Raw genomic sequence first — 21,309 nt, forward strand, 5'->3', positions numbered from 1 at the left:
CTGAGAGCACCTGCCCCCATCCCCCCACCCCCTCTGCTCCCCAGGGGCCTCCACCAAGGAGCGCCAAGAAACTCATCCAACCAGTTCCCAGTGGAGGAGAGGAGGAGGAGAGATTTGTCCCTGAGCTGAATTCAGACAGGCGCAGCAGCTGCCACCAAACCCCAGATTCTGGGGGATTTGCAGCATGAGAATCACAGTGCCAGAGTCTGCTCCTGGAAAAGTGAGGCCTCTACTCTGGGGTGAAGGAAACAGCCCAAGTCAGGATAACAATCTGCCACCTGGACCTCCCTACACCTGCTGCCCGGAGCTACAGAGATGGTAGGGGCTGGCCCCGTCTGGCTCGGTGTCCATGAGGGTAGGCGACCTGCTCTACCAGCTGCCACTAGATTTGATCCAAAACAACCACCCCCTGTGGATTCTGGGAAAAGGAAAGTTCAGGAAGAAATGGGAAATTAACTCTGCTTTGCCCAGGGAACATGTGAATATCTGTGCTCTGGGTCATCTTCCCCTAAGCATTCCAATCTGAAGATTTAGGAGGCAGAGGCCCTCTGAAGTCCCCTAAAAAGCATTTGCAGTCACCTCCAAAAGGAACAGTTATCACCCAGCTGGAAATGGCCTGAAACAGCAGGAAAGCCCGCTGCTCTCCCACACCTGCACCTGTACAGGCCCTGGGCTTCTGAATGTGGGAGGGGGGCCTGCCTGTGGCCCCAGATCTGTGGCTGGCTGCGGTTCCTGGGGTCAGCAGGCAAGGCTTGGCAGCCTGGGGCTCAGTCCCAGTGACACCCCACCTGTGCCCGCTGGCCTGGTCCCGAGGATTACCTACCGCTTTCCTCAAAAGGGCTCCCATCAAAGCACCTGGAGGGCGATGGCAGGGGGCCAGGGCGCTGCATCCTCCCAGGACAGCCAACCGGCAGCCCAGCAGTTAACAGGCCGAGAGCAGTGCGCTGCCACCAACAGCCTCGGGAATTAAAGCGCCCGCGCCTCTGGCGGGACCTCTTCTGTAAGCGTCCTATTCAGAACCAGTTCTGCGTGTGGGTCATACTTTCTGCATTTCTCTCATTCCTGACTGCTGCTGGGGGCCCAGCAGGGAATGCAGCTTCTCACTACGCTGAGCTGGTGAGGAAGGACCCAGGCCACCATCCCAGGACCTTCACACAGCTAAGCACTTGCAAATATCTCCAGCCATGAAGCACATGGAAATTCAGGAAGTCAAACACTGAAGACTCCTAACAAAGCCTGATCAGTCACCAACACAACAATGCTCCATTTATGTGATACCTCCCCCACCAAGCCCTCAGAGCCCAGGACATTAACCCTTGTGTCCTCCCAACAGCCAGGGCGGGCAGTGGCGTGTGCGGCAGGTGGCCATCAGGAACCATTCCCTGGTTTACAGGTCAGGAAAACTGAGGCACAGACTGCAGTCACCTCAGCCAACATTTGTTGGGGTGCACCAGACACTGTGCTGACACTCTGTGTGAGCACACATCACCCACTCACCGGTGGTCAGGCAGCCTGCGAAACGGGGAGAGACATGGTTTCTGGAACCCAGGGCCCTTGCGGGCTTCACCCCCGAGAACCTATGGGGCCCAAGAGCTAGATGGAGCCAAAGAATGAAAGGGTGCCATCCCCAGCCCTCCTCGTGGGAATGCCCCAAAGCACTTTCGGCCCTTTTACAAGTTCACACTTGGCTCAGAACAAGTTCCTACAGTGCAGGGCAACCTCAGAAGGAAGCTAGAATGGAGCTGCCTGAGAATCTGTGGCTCACCTGTAGATGCCTCTTGGGAAGCCAGAGTGAAGATGGCAGCCCCTCGGGAGGTCCACACACTGTCACCTGGACGGGCATCTGCACAGTGGCTCAGCAGGGGCCATGATGCTACACTGTTGTTTTCTATGGGTGCACTTTAACTTGCACCCCCTGAGGTAAGACCCAGGGCTTTGCACACTCAAAGCCTACAATTCTGGCAGCTGTGTAAACATTATGTCACAAGACTGAAGCCAGGAGGTGGAGGATACATTGTGGGTGCTTCTGATGCTCCAGTGAAGGCATGGATACAATTCTGAGAGCACAAGCACAGACTGTTCACCTCTTCTACCCGCTCACACTTAGCCCAGACTTAGCCGAGACAGAACGGTGGCTGAGAGAACCTCCTTCCTGAAAAGACTACTCAAACTCACTCTTACTTTTTCTATTTGTTTGCTTGTTTGCTTATTGCGGTACTGAGAATTGAACCCAAAGTCTTTGCCCTGAGCTACATCCCAGTCCTTTTTTTAAAATTTTGAGACAGGATCTTGCTATGTTGCCTAGGCTGAGCTCAAAATTGCCATCCTCCTGCCTCAGCCTCCCGCTGTGCTGGGAATACAGATGTGCACCAGCACGTTTTTTGTTTGTTTTTGTTTTTTTGTCTTTTTCATCAGTACTGGGGATCGAACTCACGACTGCCTGCTTTCAAGGCAGGCACTTATGCTGCTGAGCTAAACCCCCAGCCCCTCAGCACGTATTTATTGACCTCCTTAATCATACGCCAGGTACTGGCACACACAGCACTAGGCAAGAAGAATCCCTGTTCTCATAGAATTTATACTTCAGTGGAGAAGAAGGCCACAATGACAGGCAAATTAATACGCTTCTGGTTGTCTGGTTGTTTTTCCTTTGCAGTGGAATCTAACTTGGTCTTGGCACGCCAGGCAAGTGCTCCACTACTATACTGTGTCTCCAGGCCCTAATACATTTCTGGAAAGTGCTAAGTGCTATGCATCCAACAGAACACTGAAAACAGTGTGCCTGGAGCATGGAACTTTGTCAGCTACGGAGGCTGGGAAGCTCTAAGAAGGTAGCCCCTGTGCAGAGACCTGCTTGGTTGAAAGGGGCTGGCCTAGACCTCACCATCACAAGGTGGTCAGAAGATGTAACAAACTGGCACCCAAAGGGCTAAAGATTAAAATCTGAAAAAGACTTTTTAAAACAAGAACATGTTAAAATGAACACATCTGTAATCCCAGCACTTGGGAGAATGAAGCAGGAGGGTCCCCTCTAGTTCAGGGCCAGCCTGGGCTACATAGTGAGACCTTGTCTCAAAAACAAACAGACAAGAAATAGCTGGGTGTGCCTGCCTGTAATCGCAGCACTCTGGGAAGTTGAAGCAGACGGATGAAAATATTGAGCCAAGCTTGGACAATTTAGCAAGACCCTGTCTCAAAGATAAAACAAGTTTTTAAAAGGGCTGAGAATGTAGTTCAGTGAGAAGGCTCTGAGTTCAACCTAGAGTACCACACATGCACACAAATAAAGAACAAAAACAGTATTGGGGGAACAGTTTAAAGAATAAACTCAATGGAAATGAAATATACATTATCATTTAAAACCCAATAGTTAGATTAAATAGAAAAATTAAATACAACTGGAGAATTAGTGAAGTGAAAGATAAACCAAGGAAATTATCCTGAAATCAGTTCAAATATGTAAGACAGAAAATATAATATTATGTAACCAGATGTGGTGGTACACCTGTAGTCCCAGAATTCAGGAGGTGAGACAGGAGGATCGCTGTGAGTTCCAGGTCAGTCTGAGCTACAAAGCTAAGACTTTGTCTCAAATAAATAAATAAGGGGCCACAGATATAGCTCAGTGGCACAGCACCTGACACAGGTGGCACAGCCTGGCAAGTGTGAGGTTGTGAGTTCAATTCCTGGTACAAAAACACAGAACACTCAAATTATCAAATAAATAAAGCAGATTTCAAAGAAATAGTGTGTATGAATTTTCAAGAACTGAGAATAGACATTATCCTCAGGTTGAAGACACATGCCAAGTTAAATTTAAAAGACATCTACATTTAGATATACTGTAATGTAAATGCAGAATATATATATACACACACATCTTAAAAGATTATATGGAAATACCATGAGCATTTATAGCCAATGAATAACAAGGCCACCAATTGATTCAGGAACAGAAAATCTGATGAGACAGATAACAAGAGATTGAATTCGTTTTTCTTTGTTTAGTTTTGGTTTTTTGAGACATATTCTATAGCCCAGGGAGGGCTTGAACTCTGGTGATCCTCCTGCCTCAGCCTTCTGAGTGCTGTGATTACAGGTATATACTACCACACCTGACCTGAAATAGTAATTCTAAAATTTGCAGGTAGGCATGGTGGCATACATCTATTATCCCAGCCCTCAGGAGGCTGATGCAAAGGAACACACACTTCAAGGCCAGCCTAGACTATGTGGTGAGTTCAAGGCCAGCTTGGACTACAGTAAGACAGTCTCAAAAAACCAAGTTAAATCAAATGAAACTTCCAATAAGAAAAAGTCCAGGACTAGATTTACTGGTGACTTTTACCAAACATTTAAAATCAATTCTTCACAATTCATCTAAAACAAAAAAATAGGAGACGCCAAGCAGAAAGCAATCAATTAACCAATCATTCAAAAAGAATGCCTGCTGCAGTGGCACAGGCTTGTATTTCAACTTGGGAGGCTGAAAGACAATCTCAAGTTCAAGGTCAGCCTGGGCAATCTGTCAAGACCTTGTCTCAAAAAATAAAGAAGGCGAAGGTGACGGGTACAGATCAGCAGGCACAGCACCTGCCTGGCAAGCATAAGGTCCTGAGTTTGAATTCTGGAACCAAAAATAAATAAATAATAAAAATAAAGCAGGCTGGAGGATGTAGCTCAGTGGCATGGCACTCTTGCATTTATCTCTAGTATTAAAAAAAAAAAAAGCCACCAATCATCTCAGTAGATCCAGAAGACACATTTAACAAACTCTTAACAGCACTAAGGAAACTAAAACTAGACTACAATATTCCCAACATTATAAACAGCACCTGTAAAATCCACAAGAGTTTGACAAAATTAAAAACTTAGCCAGGCATGGTGGCAGCATGCCTGTAATCCCAGCACTCAGAAGGCTGAGGGGAGGGAGGAAGATCCTGGTTGAACCCAGCTTGAATAATTTAAGTGACATCCTGTCTCAAAATAAAAAGGCTTTCTTTTGTTTTGTTTACAAGACAGGGTCTCACTCCGCAGTTTGGGCTGGTCTTGAACTCACTTTGTAGCCCAGGTCAGCCTTGAACTTGCAGTGATCATCCTGCCTCAGCCTCCCCAGTACTGGGATAACAGCTGTGTGCCATACCTATAAAGTTTTTTTGTTTTTGGGGGGGGGTTGTTTTTTTTTTTTTTAAGGTGGCAAGAAGGTGAAGGGTGAAGCTCAGTGTGAAGGCCGTAGGTTTCATTCTCAGCCCCACATAAATAAGTAAATAAACACACGGGATGCTAGGGATGTAGCTCTTAATTCTAGAGCACCTGCCTAGCATATGTGAAGTCCTGGGTTTTATCCCCAAAACTAGGAGGCAGGGAGATGTAAAAATACAAACCAGAGCTAGGGGTTTAGCTCAGCGGCATAAGTGTCTGCTTGGCAAACACGAGGTCATGAGTTCAATCCCGGCACCAAAAACTAAAATTAGAATTAAAATTTTAAAAAATACAAACTAGAGAGAGAAAATATGTGTAAGTCACATATTCACAATGGACTTATTTGCAAAACATATAAAGAACCCTTACAATTCCACAATAAAGAAAAAAACAGCCTAACTTAAAAGGAGATAAATGATCTGCATAGAAGTTTCTCCAGAGAAGGTACAGAAATGGTCAGTAAGCACATAAAGAGATTCTCACCATCATTACTCATTAGGGAAATGCAAACCAAAACCCATAGTGGACGCTACTGTGGAAATACCAGGATGGCTAAAATCAAGACACGGTGCTAACAGGTATGGGGAGGACTGGTGAAATCAGAAAGCTTAAGCACTCTCGGTGGGAATGCACCATGGTGCAGCCTATTTGGAACAATTCAGCAGTTCTCAGAAAGTTTAAACACAGTCACCATATGACCCACCTAGGTACAGGTATAACAAGAGAACTGAAAACCTACCCACACAAAAATGTGCATGGAAATGTTCACAGCAGCATTATTTGAAAGTAGGGGGAAAAGGCTGTTTATCAGTTTACAATAACCTGATAAGCTTCCTACAGACGTTCCAGGGACCAAGGGAACTTCAGATTAGTCAGTCATGTTCTGTTTCTTTGCTGACTGTTGCAGCAATGATGCTGTGAGGCCAAATGTGCAGCAGGAGCACCCTGTAATCCTAGCATTTGGGAGGCTGAAGCAAGAGGATCCCCATGAGTTCAAGGCCAGCCTGGGCTAAAAAGTGAGTTCAAAGCCAGCTTGAACTTCATAGTGAAACCCAACTCAAAAAGACAAACACACAAATAAATAAATGGAGCAGCAGTGACAGGTGCAGCCCTCGAAGTGAAAACCAGTATCGAATCTCACTCTCAGTCTCCAACTTCTGAACACCTAGGTGCAACAGAACCCAGGACACCAAACCGTATTTTGTCCTACAGAATAACTGATTTCATAAGAGAAAGTCAGAGAGGAATAATATGAATGGGCTGAGTGTGGTGACACAGGCCTGTAATCCCAGCACTCAGGCGGCTGAGGCAAGAGGATTGCTGCAAATTTAAGGCCAGCCTGAAGTATATGAGTTCAAGGCCAGCCTAAATGACTTGAAACCCTGTCTTAAAAAAGAAAAGGAAAGAAAAAGATACTAAAAAAGAATAGTATAAATGGATCCTTACATTTGTACAAGGTACAACAGCAGGAGTGCCTATTATTTCAGTTTTGTGTGCGTGCGTGTGTGTGTGCTAGGGATCGAACTCAGGGCCTTGTACATGCAGGGCAAGAACCCTACCACTGAGCCACAGCTCCAGCCTCTATTTTTGCAGTTTCTGCCCAGCTGAAATACAGTACTGAAGTTGTCTGTGAGTACACAGTCAAGAAAACACCAGTAACTTCTAGAGACTTACTTCGGGATCTCAAGTTGCTTGGCATCACAAACCTGACTTCGAGGCCAGTAACCTTATGGAGGTGAATTTTTCCTTAAGGGAGGAGGCTGTATTCTAAAAAGAGCACTGAAAGTGGGCCAGGAAATATCAGTCAGACCTGCACTACTTCCAAAGACAGCAGTCTCATTGGAGTTGGAACAAAAGTCAACCACACTTGTGCTGAGCTGATGGAATGGCAGGGCAGGTACACAGGGCAGGATCTCCAATTTAGAAACTTCCTGGCTTCTACTTAAACACCTTCTAAGTGTAGGCACTGCCAGTAACAGCAAAGCTGTGAAGAGCTGAGCGTGGTGGCACATGCCTGTAAGCCCAGCACTTGCAAGGCTGAGGCAGAAGGATCCTTGTGAGTTTGAGACCAGCCTGATCTACAAAGTGAGCTCAAAGCCAGCCTACACTGCAGTAGTGAGACCTTGTCTCAAAACGACAAAAAAGGGCGGGGGGGGGGGGGGCAGTGGCACAGCACCTGCCCAGCAAGCGCAAGGTCCTGAGTTAGATTCCTGGTACCCAAAAATAAAAAAAGAAGAAGAAGAAGAAAGCAGCAAAGGTCCAGAAGCTGTCCAAGAACAAAATGTTTATGGTCAACACAGGATCTTTATCTACAGTTAGTGCTTCAAGACTGACAAGAAGAGAATCGTTCTGATAAGCCTGTGTACACAGAAGTGGAACAAAAACTACCCTGTGTCAAAGAGTTGAGAAGTGCTGGCATTAGACTGGTTGGGGGTCAGACAAGAAGAGGACAGGTAATGAAACCAACAGTGGCAAAGACTGTCGAATCCAACGAAATGACACATCTGGATGCAGCTGGAATTTCTCTTTGACAACCTAGGGGTATATTTCACAGCAATACAAAGGAATGAACTTCACAGCTCATTATCTTAGTAGGTAGCTGTAAGATTATCCTCATTTTTGGGTAATAAAAATTTAACCTCTAGTACTAATATAAGGTCTGCAATAATGTAAAAGTGATGTTGGGTTCTATCCACATTTTAGCAGAAGTTAAGTATTCTCAAATCAAAGTTATATATCAACACAGGTTTGGAATGAAACTGCTACCGCCAGCCTTCTCTGTAGCACACATACCATTGAATCTGTCTGAAACAGTTTTTCTTTGAGGAAGAGCGGGGAGAAGGGAAAGGGTTTGGAAGGAAAGAGGAACAGAGAGGGGAGGGGACAGGAGGGAAGGGGACACAGAACTTTCTGCAACACGCAGACTGCTGAAGTTTGAAAACATTAGGCTAAGTGAAAGACACAATCACAACAAACCATATAACTTATGATTCCATTTATATGAAATGTCCAGAATAGGTAAATCTATAGGGATAGGAAGTGCATTCATGGTTACCTGAGCTGGAAGATGGGGAACAAGGGAGATGATTGCTTCTTTTGGGGAGTGGTGAAACATCATAAAATTCGATAGTGATGGCTGTGCCGTACTGAATACACTAAAAATCAATGAACTACACACGGCACCTGGGTGACTGCAAGATGTAAGAAATACATCTGAATGAAACAAGAGAAAAATATTAAGTATCGACCCAGTAGGAAGGGTATAGATCATTCAATAACCAATGCTGAAAAACTGGCTACTCTTTTGGAAAGAAGAAAGTCAGTGCCATCTTACAGAGTTGAGGGGTTCCCAGCCCAGCTACACGGCAAAGTCACCTGGTGCCAGCGTGACCCCATGGGCCGGCACTCTGATTCTCCTGGACGCCTGCAGTGCAGTCAGGCACCAGCGCTTTAGTTATAAAACTCCTCACGTGCCTTTCATCTGCACCCAGGCCTGAGAACCAGAGGGATTTAAAGTGTGGGTGTGGGAGGCAAAACTTCCATTTACAAGAAAACATATGGATGGGCTGGGGATTTAGCTCAGCGGCATAAGCACCTGCCTTGCAAGCAGGCGGTCGTGAGTTCGATCCCTGGTACCGATAAAAATGAAAAAGACAAAAAAAAAAAAAAAAAAAAAAAAGAAAACATATGGATGTTTACATAATCATAGGAGTAAAGGATTTCTTTTTGTTTTCCTTTTTCTCCTCCCACCCCAGTTGTTGGGGATCAAACCCACACTTGCCTGGCAAGCACAAATCCACTGTTAATGAGCTACAACCCCAGACCAGAAAGGATTTCTTACCAAAAGGCAAAAGACTGGTAAGTCTGTCAGCAAGAAAATTAAGACTTTCCTATGACAATGACATTACTTAATAAAATTAAGGTGGTCCACAGAAGGTATCTGTATCTACATAATGTATAATAACTTAGACAACTATGTAACACACGCACACTCGCACACATAGAAATCAAGAAAAAGGCAAAAGCAGTTGAGATGGATAAAAAATAGAACCAACTCCAAAAAAGTACGCAAGAACCTCTACCAAGTCTCAGGATGGAAAGCTGAATGGCTCAAAGTCAGAGGTGGGAGGCAATGAACATTTCCCCTTTTAGGTTTGAATTATGTGTTATCCAGGTTTCTTCTTCTTTTCTTTTTTTTTTATCATGGAAGGAAACAGACATGAAAAACCCTCATTTACACCTGAACCTAAGTGTCAATTTTTTCTTTCTTTCTTTTTTTTTTTTTTTTTTTTTTTTTGTCTTTTTCCTTTTTATCGATACCAGGGATTGAACCCACGACTGCCTGCTTGCAAGGCAGGCGCTTATGCCGCTGAGCTAAATCCCTAGCCCCCATTTTTCTTTTTTTCCAAGACAGGATCTTGCTATGTAGTTCAGGCTGGCTTTGAATTCGTGGTGATCCTCCTGCCTCGGTCTCCCTATTTTAACAAAGGCAAGCTCCCTTTGAGATAGCTGGTGCTCCATATGGGTGGAACTGAATTAAGATTTGATTCATAGGCCTCCCCTGAAACCCCAGCCACCTCAGCTGGCAGGACCCCTGTGAACAGAGAGCTGTCCAAAATGCCACACACAGCGGAGTTCCAAAATGGTCTGGGACAGAGCTAAAGGGCACACAGACCTCAGGCTGGGCGTGTGGTTCCGTGGTTAGAGCCCCTGCCTGGTTTGACCCCCATACACACTGAAATAGAGAAAACTTAAAAGTTCAAATCTCATCTCTACCAAGGGCAGGGCTGCCTCAATTCATGAGCCATTCTGGTTGCAAAGCCAATGGTTATGCAGACTTTATGGGCAAGTTTGACTTGGTTCTCACCCAGTTCTCTTTGCGACCAGAACGGTGGAGAGAACTGAGCTCGTGAACCGAGGGCACCCCTGTTTCCAGTTGAGTGATCTGGGATGAGTTACTCTACCCTACGAAGACTTACGGGGACTCAACTTCTGAGTGGAAAGGCAGGGTTGTAACATCACTTCTCTGTCCTGTTGAGAGCACTGGTGAGATTACCTAAGGATCAACAGCTTTTTACAATTTTAGCCAACCTGATGGGGAATCTTTTAAAAACATGTTTTACACTCCTCTGCTTTCCTAAGCAGAGGCAAGAGAATATAATTTAGCCTTTCAGTGATGACTCAGGGTCATGATTCCCACCAAGGCATCCATTACACACTTACGATGCCCGAGGTTGTGCGCCAGGCAGTCCCCCCTAGTGAACCTGGGACCCACATCTCCTAGCGTTTCCATCTCAGCCTATCTCGTAGCCAACTTCCACTGCACTAAGGTCACTGCTCCCCCCACTCTGGTTTCTTTCTTACCTTTTTCTCCCTCACTCCCATATCTACCCCCAGCACTGGAGACTGAACCCAGTGCCTTCCCACTGAGCCATTTATTTTCATTTTGAAACAGTCTCACTAAGTCACCTAGGCTGGACTCAAACAGGTGGTCCTTCTGCCTGACCCTCCCAGATTACAGGCATCCGTTCTGGTTTCCTTACCTTCTTTCATTTGCTGTCTCCTATCTGCTGTGGGTTTGGAAATAGATGACACGGCTTCTATAGAGAGGCTAAACTGGGCCGAGGATATAGCTGAGGAGCACAGCACCTGCCTGGCAAGGGGAAGGTCCTGAGTTCGATTCCTGGTACAAACAAAACAAAACAGCTAAAGCGGATCAGAGGAGCTGCGTCCTCAGCTGGTGCGAGCTAGGGTGCAAGCCTGATAGCAGGAGAGTGCAGGACTACTCTCCAAGGGCAACAGCACACCCCACCATCCACTCTGGCCCAATCTGCAGAGGCACAAACTGCAACAGGCGCAGAAACTGAGCCCCCACTGCTGGTTCCCTACATTCCAAAGGCTGGAGGAACACTACTTTTTTTTTCCTTTGTACCTGGGATGGAACTCATGACCTCAAGCTTGCCAGACAGGGCCACTGAGCTAAATCCCCAGCTTGGGAGGCACATTTTTTTTTTTTAATCGGTACCGGGGATCGAACTCACAACCATGCACTTACAAGGCAGGCACTTATGCTGAGCTAAATCCCCAGCCCCAGGAGGAACACTTCTTAAAAGCTTGTATGCAGAGTACTTTCAGACAGAACAGAACATCTGCAAAGAGTATAAAAATGTCTCTAATTCCACAGCAGCACTTTGCTTGAAAAGTATTTAATGGAATCCTACAACAATGCAGCAATGAGCTGTGTGAACAGAGGCTACATGAATATGGTCTCCCTTTTCAAGATATAAGATTGCTGGGCTGGGTGTAGTGGCAAATGCCTGTAATCCCAACACTTGCGAGGCTGAGGTAGGAGAATCTCCAGGAGTTTAAGGCCGCCTGCACTACATAGCAAGACCCTGTCTCAAAAAAACAAAGAAAGTGTGACAGACAGACTTGCATCTGTTGCTCAGAAGCCTCAGTTTTTGCAGTCTCACAGCCTGGAGAGTACAAGAGGAGGTTTTAAGGGTTCCCAGGGCCTGTAGAACCCATCCCTCCTCTTGGCACTCTGATACAACACAGACTTCACTCATTCCTCTTGCACCCCTCCCTCTCTTCTCAACTCAACTCTCTCAATAGAACCTCTAGGACCTTCATACTCTGCAAAAGGCCGTACATATGACTACCTCGGAACCTGCCAGAACTCTGCTCAGGTTCTGCATTCAACCAGAGTCTGCCCAGCATGAAATGAGTCCGTGAGCTTCAACCCCAGCTCCTTCCCCTCAAGCCAGCCAACAAGGCTGCACAGAGGTGCCCTCCCGCTTTAGTTCAAAACCCAACAGCCCGCCAGGGTTGGACTCCATCCCTAGTATTACCTCCTTCCCTAGCTCAATGAGACAAAAGCCAGGGTGGATGAGACGACTCAGCCCGGATTACTCTCAGGGTGCAGCCCAAGCCTGAGCCCACCATGCCATTTACCACCCTTAGAACCACACTTAACGCTCTTCAGGAACAGATGGATTCTGCTCCCACTTCAGGCCACCCAATGTCATAAACATGCTTCAAACTGTTCAGGCCTCTGCAACTTCCTCTGAGGTCAGATCACACTGGGTTTCGCCCCAAGTGGCTGTGGGCTCTCTAGGGAGTGGTGTGACTGATGACTGGTTCCTTAAGCCTACCCCTCACCACCCATCCCTCACTTCCTGAGCCAGAGCAGGGTCCCCAGGAAACCACTCACCACAAAGTCTGACAACAGAAGTTTAGATTACACCCCTCTGATGCTCGTATTTTCAGCTGAGAGGAAAAACACCCATCACATGAGCTGGTTTGAAGCTGAGCTTCCACTGTATCAGTCACTCTGTTGCAGAAGCCTACAACAAGGAGGCTGAGCAAGAGGATGGCCAAGTGTTTGAGGCCAGCCTGAACTACATAGCAAGACTCTGTCTAAAAACAAAGTTCAGAAGCAAGTACAGTAGCAGACACCTATAGTCTCAGCTACCTGAAAGGCTGAAGCAGAAAGATCACTTCAATGCAGCGAGTAGCCGTCTCAAAAATTAATTAATTCTGGACTCTAGTGAACCCTAATGGAAGGTCTGTGTGGCACGGCCTCACAGCCTTCCTAGAATCCTCCTGCCACCTCCATGGGCTCACCAGGAACAGCTCCTACATGTGACCCTCTCACTCTCTCCTCCTCGCCCTAGTTTTCTGCCATATCCCCAGCACAACTTTCCTGTGCAAGGTTGAGGGTGGACAGCCTCATGGCCGTGGGGCCAAGAGCAGAGGCCAGGGACACAGGCGTGATTCACCCACTGGTTGGAAGGAGGGGGAATTCCAGATAAAGGACAGGTCAGGGCTGCCCCGGTCACCCGACCCATCGCAGGGGTAAGGGCCAGCACACATCTGGGAGGCCTGCTTCCTCCATCCGCAGCCAAGGCTACGGCTCACTGCTGGGAGGGATTCGCTTGGATTTTTAGTTCATTGCCTTTGACGTTTCCCCTTCTGCCTCAAACATACTTAAAATGAAGAAGCTTCTATCCAGAGTCCTTAGCCCTGGCATGATACAGAGCTGTGACTGAAAACTATTGGTGACTGTTTAAAATGTTTTTTAGTATATTACAGTAAAAAGCACATCACCATGAGTGACTTTCCAAATACTCCTCCGTGTTGGAAAACACTTTCCCATCCTTCTTGCCGCTCTCTGAAGCAGTTCACAACTACTTCAAGTCCTTTTCTGTGTTTATAGTTACACTCTTCTAGCTGCTTCCATGTCCTGAATAAATTCAAAGCATTGACCTTTCATGGTCATTGTGACTGGGAGAGAGGCAGAAATTACATGGTATTAAATTCAGGAAAGTGGATGAGAACACAGCGCTGTTTTTATGAGGCTGCCTTTCCACGGATGGCACTTGGTGATCACACCTGGACAAGACCCTCATGGAAGAGGACTTCGGGACTGCATCAGAAAACACAAGAACAATGGGATCATGAAGGCAGTATTTTGAAGGGGATTAATGGCAATGTTTGTTTTATCACAGTAAGTTTTTAATTTAAATATTAATTGTATATTTTAAGCATTCACTGTATCTCAAGTTCCTCCTTCAGAATTTGGTTAGAGAAAGCATTTCTCACACCCTCCCTAGGCTTTGCTGGACAGTTAACATGCATTATTTCATCGTTCATTCTCACAATGCCACCCATGGTAGGCAGGGTGACTAACTCCATTTTACAGGTGAGAAATGCAGGTTCAAACGAGTTGGGCTGCCTGTCAGTGTGCTGTGGGCTAGGGTTTGAACCCAGGTGTCTCTGACTCCAAAGCCTCTGACTAAAATGCTTCAGTGACATGCCCAGGTGAATTTCAAGGAAGAAAAACCAGGGCTGACAAAACAGCTCCTGTGGGCATCAGCTTAAAAGTCCTTTCCTTAGGGAAACTTTCCTGGCTACCCCACCTGGACTGTGTCTCATTCCCTCCCTGACAATTCCCATCTGCCTGCCCTCTAGTACCTGTCTGGTTATCACTAACAAGCTCTTTGTGTTGTCTGTCTTGTTTGTGGTCAGCTCCCCAAGGTCAAAAGTTGTTGAGAACTGTATTTTGTTCCCTGCTGAGTTCCCAGCACCCAGCACTCATACACAGGGCTAAATAAATGAGTGTTGAATGAATGAATCAAGGACATAAAACAGCACTGAGAGGCAGGAGTCCACATAGGGGGAAAAAGTGGATGATCCATTCATTCAGGGGAAGAACAGGAAGCTGAGAAAAGACATAGAATCTGGCCAGAGGCCAGCTGGGGGCCCCAGAGGGCCTGAGGAGAGGAAATGAAGGTCTAGGCCCCCTGGGGGCTCCCAGAGAGCTTCCGGGTGGCAGTGGTGACTTCTAGCTGCCAGAGCCCCAGCCTGCCAGGGAAGAAGGGCAGTGGGCAGGGTGACTTGCAGCCCTGGAACAAAGGCCTGCAGACATGGCCATGCAGCTGACCAGAAAGGGGCCCAGAGCAGTGGCCTGAGCCAGAGGGGCCGCCTGGAGTAGGGGAGGGCGCGTGGATGCTGAAGACAGCCCTCAGTGGAGCTGCAAAGGCGACACCCTGTCACCCAGAGGCTCCCCCACCCCCTCTGCAACAGAGAAGAGCTCAGAAGAGCCTGCACAAGGTAGTGAGGCAGGACAGAGGCAGCAGGGCAGCCAGACATCTGGCACACTGACCCTTACCGCTTCGTGCTGGTCACCCCAGCCTCGCCCTTTGCTCCACTCTGCTGTAAACACTGTGACCCTGGGACAGCGGTGGATTTGGTAAGGTCCATGTTTACTCTGGAGCAGAGATACTACAGGCCAGGGAGTAAACTTCCAACATCGGCTCCCCGTGGTGTACACGCATGAACTGCAAAGCCCTGGGAGACCCTCTCATTACTCTGCTTCTTTTTTTTTTTAATGTAGTTTAGGGAACACTGATCCCCCATGATGCTCCCTCATACTTTTACCACAGCCCCTTTTTTTTTTTTTTTTTTTTTTGTATTTTTGTATTTTTACCGGTACCAGGGATCGAACTCACGACCACACGCTTGCAAGGCAGGCGCTTATGCCGCTTAGCTAAATCCCCAGCCCCCACAGCCCCTATTTTTAAAACATCTGGCAAGTAAATCCCTCTTCCTTCACATAGAAACTGAGTCAGGAAAGATGTGCACTGGCCAGATCGTGCTGGAAAAAACAGGTGAGACCTTGAGGAAATATTATATATCTGGTCCCTGTTTGGCCAATAAACTGAAATCCTCCGACTCTCAGGGCTTTGGGGGGGGGGGCGCTAATCTGAGAGGCCTTCCAGCCCCAGTAACTCCCTCAGTCTTTGCTGCAATGCAGTAGAACTGAGACAAAACTTCAGGCCGAAACCCAGGCTGGACTCTCAGTCCAGTGCTCCTTTCATGCTGCCTGCTAGACCACTTCTAATCAAGGGAATGGGAAAATTCCAAAGCAGCTCTTAAAGCACTGGCCTGGGAGTTTCCTTCATCCCCAACTCCCAGCCCCACCCCCAGGGATCCAAGGGTTGGAAGGGAGGCGAGGCAGGAGCCTCTACAGCAGATGTACCAAAGGGAGATGAGGTCCAAAAGATATGGGAAACATCACGACACAGAAAGATTCACCTCTTCTGGCCTCTTACTCTCAGGTTTTTCCGATCAAAAGTTGAGATTTAGGAGCTCGGGACTGCATTCCCAGTCCAGCAGAGCAGGAGGGTCTGGACAGGCGCTTTCCTACAGGTCGGCAGCTGAGGCGTTGGGCAGGGAGCTTCCCTCTCTCTGTCATTACTCTCCCTGCTTATTACGTTTTGAGCAAGGGCCACGTGATGGGACTGCAGCAGAGGCCCAGCTGGGGAGACTCTGTGGACCCCTTGCCAAGGTGCCCTGGAAGTGATGCCCTCTGGGGCTCCGGCTCGGGCTCGGGCTCAGGGCAGCGCAAAGCTCTACATCAGCCGGCAGCTTAGTGAGTGGCCCAGAGAACGAAGCTCCCACTGGGTTCCCACTTCCCACAGGCCACACCTCCCAGCCTCCAACCATTACGTTTCTCGATCCCTTTCCTCTTTTGTTTTGGAAAGCAGCTCCAAAGAATCAAAGTAGCTACCTACACAATGTTTAGAAATTTTCCGGCTTGGACGCGGTCTCCTGGCTTCCCCGCCAGGGGACTGGGCTGCAAATAAACCGAGTTCAAGAGTGGGCAACCGCAGCGGGTGCGCGCAGCGAGCGGCTCCGCGCGGGTTCTGGTACCTACTCTAATCCGGCCTGCGCGGGGAACCGGGATTTCCGAGCGCGAGCACCGTATGGCACCAACCCGGAACAGGCTGCGGGCAGCTCCCGGCTCCCGGGACCCAAGGCTCGGTCTTTCCCAGAAGGGACGCGGCCCCGACCAGATCCGGCTGCCGGCGCGCAAAGGGAAAGGCTGGGCGCAGCCTCGCGAGCTTCCCGGTCTCAGCCCGAGCCTCGCAGGGCCCCCGAAATGGTCCCTCTTTTTCTTTCTAGGTTGGGAGTAAAACCAGCAGAAAACGTCCCTCCGCGCCCTCAGCCCTGCTGGGACGGTCGCCCGGAGAGGAACCAACAGCCCTGAGCCACCTCGGCTGTCGCAGGTCCTCACCCCGCAGGGGGCTGAAACGGGGACCCCGGGAGGGCAAGGGCCCGGCGCGCTACGGGCACTGCCGCCTTCGCCTCCTGCGCCTCGGCGGCGCGCGAGGACAGCCGAGGGACACTCACCGCGCGGTAGCCGCTCCGCAGCTCCGGAGGCGCACAGCGCGCGGGGCTGCCCAGGTGGCGCCGCGAGGCGGTCACAAGTTTGAAAGTCGCTCTCGGAAGGGGCCGCAGCCGCCGGCTGCTCCCGCCCCCTGCAACCGCCCTGGAGTCCGGAACGCGGGACTAGGGACGTGGGTCCGCGCGCGGCGCCCCAGCGCGCCAGGAAGTCAGAGCTAAGCGGGGCCGGGCAGCGGCCTCGGCCGGCGGGCGGACGCGCGGGAGCGAGGGCGGGGCGAGCCGGGAATGTCTCCGGGGGGTGGAGACTCGGCCCGGCGGGAAGGCTGCAGCCTTGGGCCGCTCCGCGGGCCCGGGGTGGGGGGACTTGCGAGGTGCTGCGAGCTGGGCCGGGATCCGGCAGCGCTCCAGATTCAGGCCCGCGGGTGGAACGCCTGCGGCCCCGTGTTGTGGACTTCTCCGGCCCCCAGTACCTCCCGAGCAGCCTGGATGCACAGGGACGCACGTGGTGGGGTCACCTTGGTGTCGCCAACCTGGCACCACCGCCTCCTGATACGGCGGCGCGCCGCTGAGCCCTCCCTGTGCGCTTTGGGAGCAGCAGGCCCAGCAGAGGGGGTTCTGTCCCCAGCGAGGCGCCCGTAGGAGTTGGATGTGGAGGACCTGGTCCCACCCGGGCAGGTCATCTGGCCTGAGTCAGAAATGGCGTGTCTCGAATTCCTCACCGAAACTACGTAGTCTCGTGGCCCTTTACAGATAAAATCCAAACTTGGGAGAAGCCGATGGGAAAGAGATTAAGACGCGCATAACTCGGGGGTGGAGCTCCAGCACGGACAGCTAGTAGGAAAAACAACGTGCAGAAATCTTGCAGATAGAGAAATTTTATGAACAATAACACGCCTGCCTGGTTTTTGGTTTGTTTGTTTCATTTTGAGACAGGCCTTGACCTTAGATCCAGCTGGCCTCGAACCTGTGGTAGTCTTCCTGCCTCAGCCTCCCAGTGCTGGGATGGATTACAGGTGCGCGCCAGCATGCCCAGCCAGAACCGTCTGTCTTTGAGTCTCCATGTTCGCGTGCGCAGGGAAAGACTGGAAACTGGAGAGTAGGGATCAGGACGTTCAATACAGACCTTAGCATAAATCTAAAATCTTACAATAAGGCATTAACAATGATCCTTGAAGAAAGATGCCCCCCGTAGACAGGCCAGGGGAGCAGAGCAAGTGGACACAGCAGCACCAGTGGGTATATTTGATAGTTCAGATGGGAAACAACACAACCCTCCTCCCCCAAAAGAAAACGTTCCAGGCAAAAGCAAGGTCCAGGTGACTTACGGGGAGGGGCGGGGCGGGAGGAAATGGTTTTCAGGTGACTTTGAAACTCGATCCCGGCAGAGGGTGGGGTGAAGACAGCCCGGCAGCCTCGCTGGGCTTTGGGAAGGCGCTGGGGGTGGCAGCCCGATTGCCAGCCCACATTCCTGGGGTGGGGGTCGTCCTGGTCCTGCAGAATCCAGAGCCGAAAACTGCCCTAGGGTACACGTGGCTCCGCTGCACGCAGCCAGCCGGTCTCAGAGCTGCAGTGAAAGTGGAAAATGCCTTAACCCAGTCCTGCCCGCCTTGGAGGAGCTGGCCCTACTCAACACTCCGCCTGCCGTGATTTCTTTCTTCTCAAGTCACCTGAATCCTGCTAGGTCCTTGTACCCACCTCAAATTCTCGCCTCCCCAAAAGTCCCCTTTCTCAACTAGGCCTGTGCCCCTCATCCTCAGCCAGGATTCAGAATAGTGCTGGTGATGGTAATAAGAACCAATGGTTAGCCAGGTGTGGGGGCGAGCTCCTGTAATCCCAGCACTCAGGAGGCTAAGGCAGGTGGATCGTTGCAAATTAGAGACCACCCTAGCTTACAAAGTGAGCCCAAGGCCAGCCTGAACTGCATGACCCTGTTTAGTGGATACTGAGTCCCACTTCCTGGGGACTCAGCCTGTGCTGCCCTGAAACCAAGGTGACCCTGGATCTCCATCACGTTAGGGGTTGCACCCCCAGGTTGCAGCTGAGCCCAGGATGGGCACCTTGGCCAAAGTCACAACAGCCAAAGCACAGTCCCACAAGGATCTGTGTACATGGTCCAGCGCTGGAGTGCCCAGCACGTGTTGGCTAGTATTCTAAATGCACAAGAACAGATACAGTGAGGAGGGAAACTGAGGCAAGTCCTACTAGTGGGTGGGAGGCCTAAAAGTTATAATAAGGAAAGGTCTCTGCTCTTAACTACCACTTCCTCTGCTCTTTTGTCTTTTTTTTTTTTTTTTTTTTTTTTGTACCAGGGATCAAACTCACAACCTCGAATTTGCCAAGCAGGCATTTATGCCACTGAGCTAAATCCCCAGCCTTGTCTTGCATTGTTTATAATTGTTTTAACTTATATCACTTATTTTCTCAAAAGATTGTCATCTCCCTATAGCAGAAGTCATAAAGGAAGCACTCAGTAAAGCTATGCTAAAGTCAGGTGAAACAAACCAGTTTGTGAAAAATGACACAATTTCACCTCCCAGGTTAAAAGCCTGGTCTGGCCCCACAGCTCCGGCTGCAGCCCCTCCACAGTCCGAGCTCCCTCCTTCCTACCAGCTCTTGCTTCAGCGGCCTCGCCCTGCTATTAAATCATTTATTATAATAATACCTTGAATCTCAGGAAAGCCTTTCATCTAAGATCTCAAAGTGTCCGGACAAATACAGATTAATACATCTTCACGGTACCCAAACGGATGGGGAAAAGGAGGTGTTCACCCCATTTTATGTGTGAGAAAACCAAAACAACCAGGATGACTCACGGTGGAAATCAGTGGCCGAGTTGCTCTCATCTCTTCCCTCCCCTCCTCCTTCCTGACTCTCAGCTGCCAACACTTGCATGAAAATTTCAAATCCCACAGACAAAGGCCATTGAGTTTTTACAATAAAGGACATCTCCAAACTGTCATCTCAGCTGCTCTATTGTGGTAAACCTCAGGGGAGGGAGGAGCTGTCATCACAGCAAAGATTCCCCCAGGCTGTGTTCCCTGACTCTGAAAGAAAGAGCCAGGGTTTGCTAGGACTGAGGAAGGAAACCCCAAGCAAGGAAGAAGTCCTCCTCCAAGGTAACCCTAAAGACCTACTAAGCTCCAAAGTCAGTGTTTCCAGAATTCCAAATTGTATTTTATTGGTGTCCCTCAAAGTGGGAACCACATGTATCATAAGAAAAAAGGAGAGAAATTGGGTGTCATCAGATTTTCAAATTTTTAATGCATCATAGAACATCAAGACACTGAAAACAATGAGAGAAACTCTTTGAAATGATGCATCTGACAGTGCAGGGTTTACACTAATGCATAAGAACCCCTACATCTGAAGAAGGTAAATAGTTTTAAAACGGGCAAAAGTCAAGGCCAGCCTGGACTACACAGTGAGATAGACCCTGACCAAAAAAAAAAAAAAAAAAAAAAAAAATATATATATATATATATATAAATGGGCAAAAGGCTGGGCATGGTGGTGCCCATAATCCCAGCATGCAGGAGGCTGAGGAAAGAGGATCACTGCAAGTTCAAAGGCCAGTCTGGGCTACATAGTGAGTTCAAGGGTAGCCTGAACTGTAGTTCAGCCTGAACTGTAACGCTTATCTAAAAAGACAAAAAAAAAAAAAAAATGAGGAATAGTTCTGAATAGACATTTCTCCAGAGAAAATATACAAATGGCTGATGAGCACAAGGAAAAAGCCCAGTATCATTAGCCATCAAGGAAATGCGGGTAAAAAGGCACAAGGAAACAGAACTTCATGTCTCCTGGGTGCTGTATATAATCAAAAGCATGTAATAAATATTGATGAGAAGGTTGAGCAATAAGAACTCTCCTGCACTGCCAGGGGAAATGTCAGATGGTGCAGCAGGAAGTTTTTTGACACAGATTTGCTGTTCGATCCTACAACTATCCAGTTTCCATCAACTGATGAACAGGTAAACAAAATGCAATTGGGATGTTTATCAACCATAAAAAAGAATGCATATCAATGCTCAGATGAACTTAAAAATGTTATGCTAAACAAAAGGCCTCAGTCACAAGGGACCAAATATTGTATAATTCTGCGTATATGAAGTGCTCAGAACAGATAAGCTTATACTGCTGGAAGCAGATTAGTGATTGCCTCAGACTGGAGTGGAATGGGGGAATAAGCAGACTGCTATCCAGCTCCAGATTTTGGTTTTGTTTTATTTTCTTCTTTCAGCAATTATGCAAATGTTTTAAAATATTGTGATGGCTGCACAGCTCTGAACATACTAAAACTACTGAATTCGGTTTGTCATTGGTTAGCTGGTTTTGGTGCTGGAATTGCTCTGTAACTGAGCTATACTCCTAGCCTGAACTGTAAATTTAAATTTTTTATTTAACTTAATTTTTTTG

At 48.5% G+C, this 21,309-nt stretch overlaps 1 protein-coding gene across 4 annotated transcripts in view; it reads right to left on the reverse strand.

The window, feature by feature from the left end:
* Plekhg3 (pleckstrin homology and RhoGEF domain containing G3) overlaps nt 1-17,153 on the reverse strand; it is a 41,078-nt gene extending 23,925 nt beyond the window's left edge. Inside the window, exon 1 of one of the 4 annotated variants that reach the window (XM_013155315.3) lies at nt 16,900-17,153. Coding sequence is in view for 2 of the 4 variants with exons in the window: in XM_013155314.3 (XP_013010768.2) it covers nt 824-847 (24 nt within the window). In the remaining 2 variants the exon portion in view is untranslated. Of the gene's footprint in view, nt 1-823; nt 1,214-12,053; nt 12,073-16,899 lie in introns of those variants that run through there. The other 3 variants (XM_063241052.1, XM_013155314.3, XM_013155316.3) reach the window with 3 other exon arrangements.
* Nucleotides 17,154-21,309: the final 4,156 nt, after the last annotated feature.

This window comes from Cavia porcellus, unplaced genomic scaffold, assembly GCF_034190915.1.
Source record: "Cavia porcellus strain 051 isolate PalLab524CR breed Dunkin Hartley unplaced genomic scaffold, mCavPor4.1 scaffold_31, whole genome shotgun sequence".
Classification (NCBI taxonomy): Eukaryota; Metazoa; Chordata; class Mammalia; order Rodentia; family Caviidae; genus Cavia; species Cavia porcellus.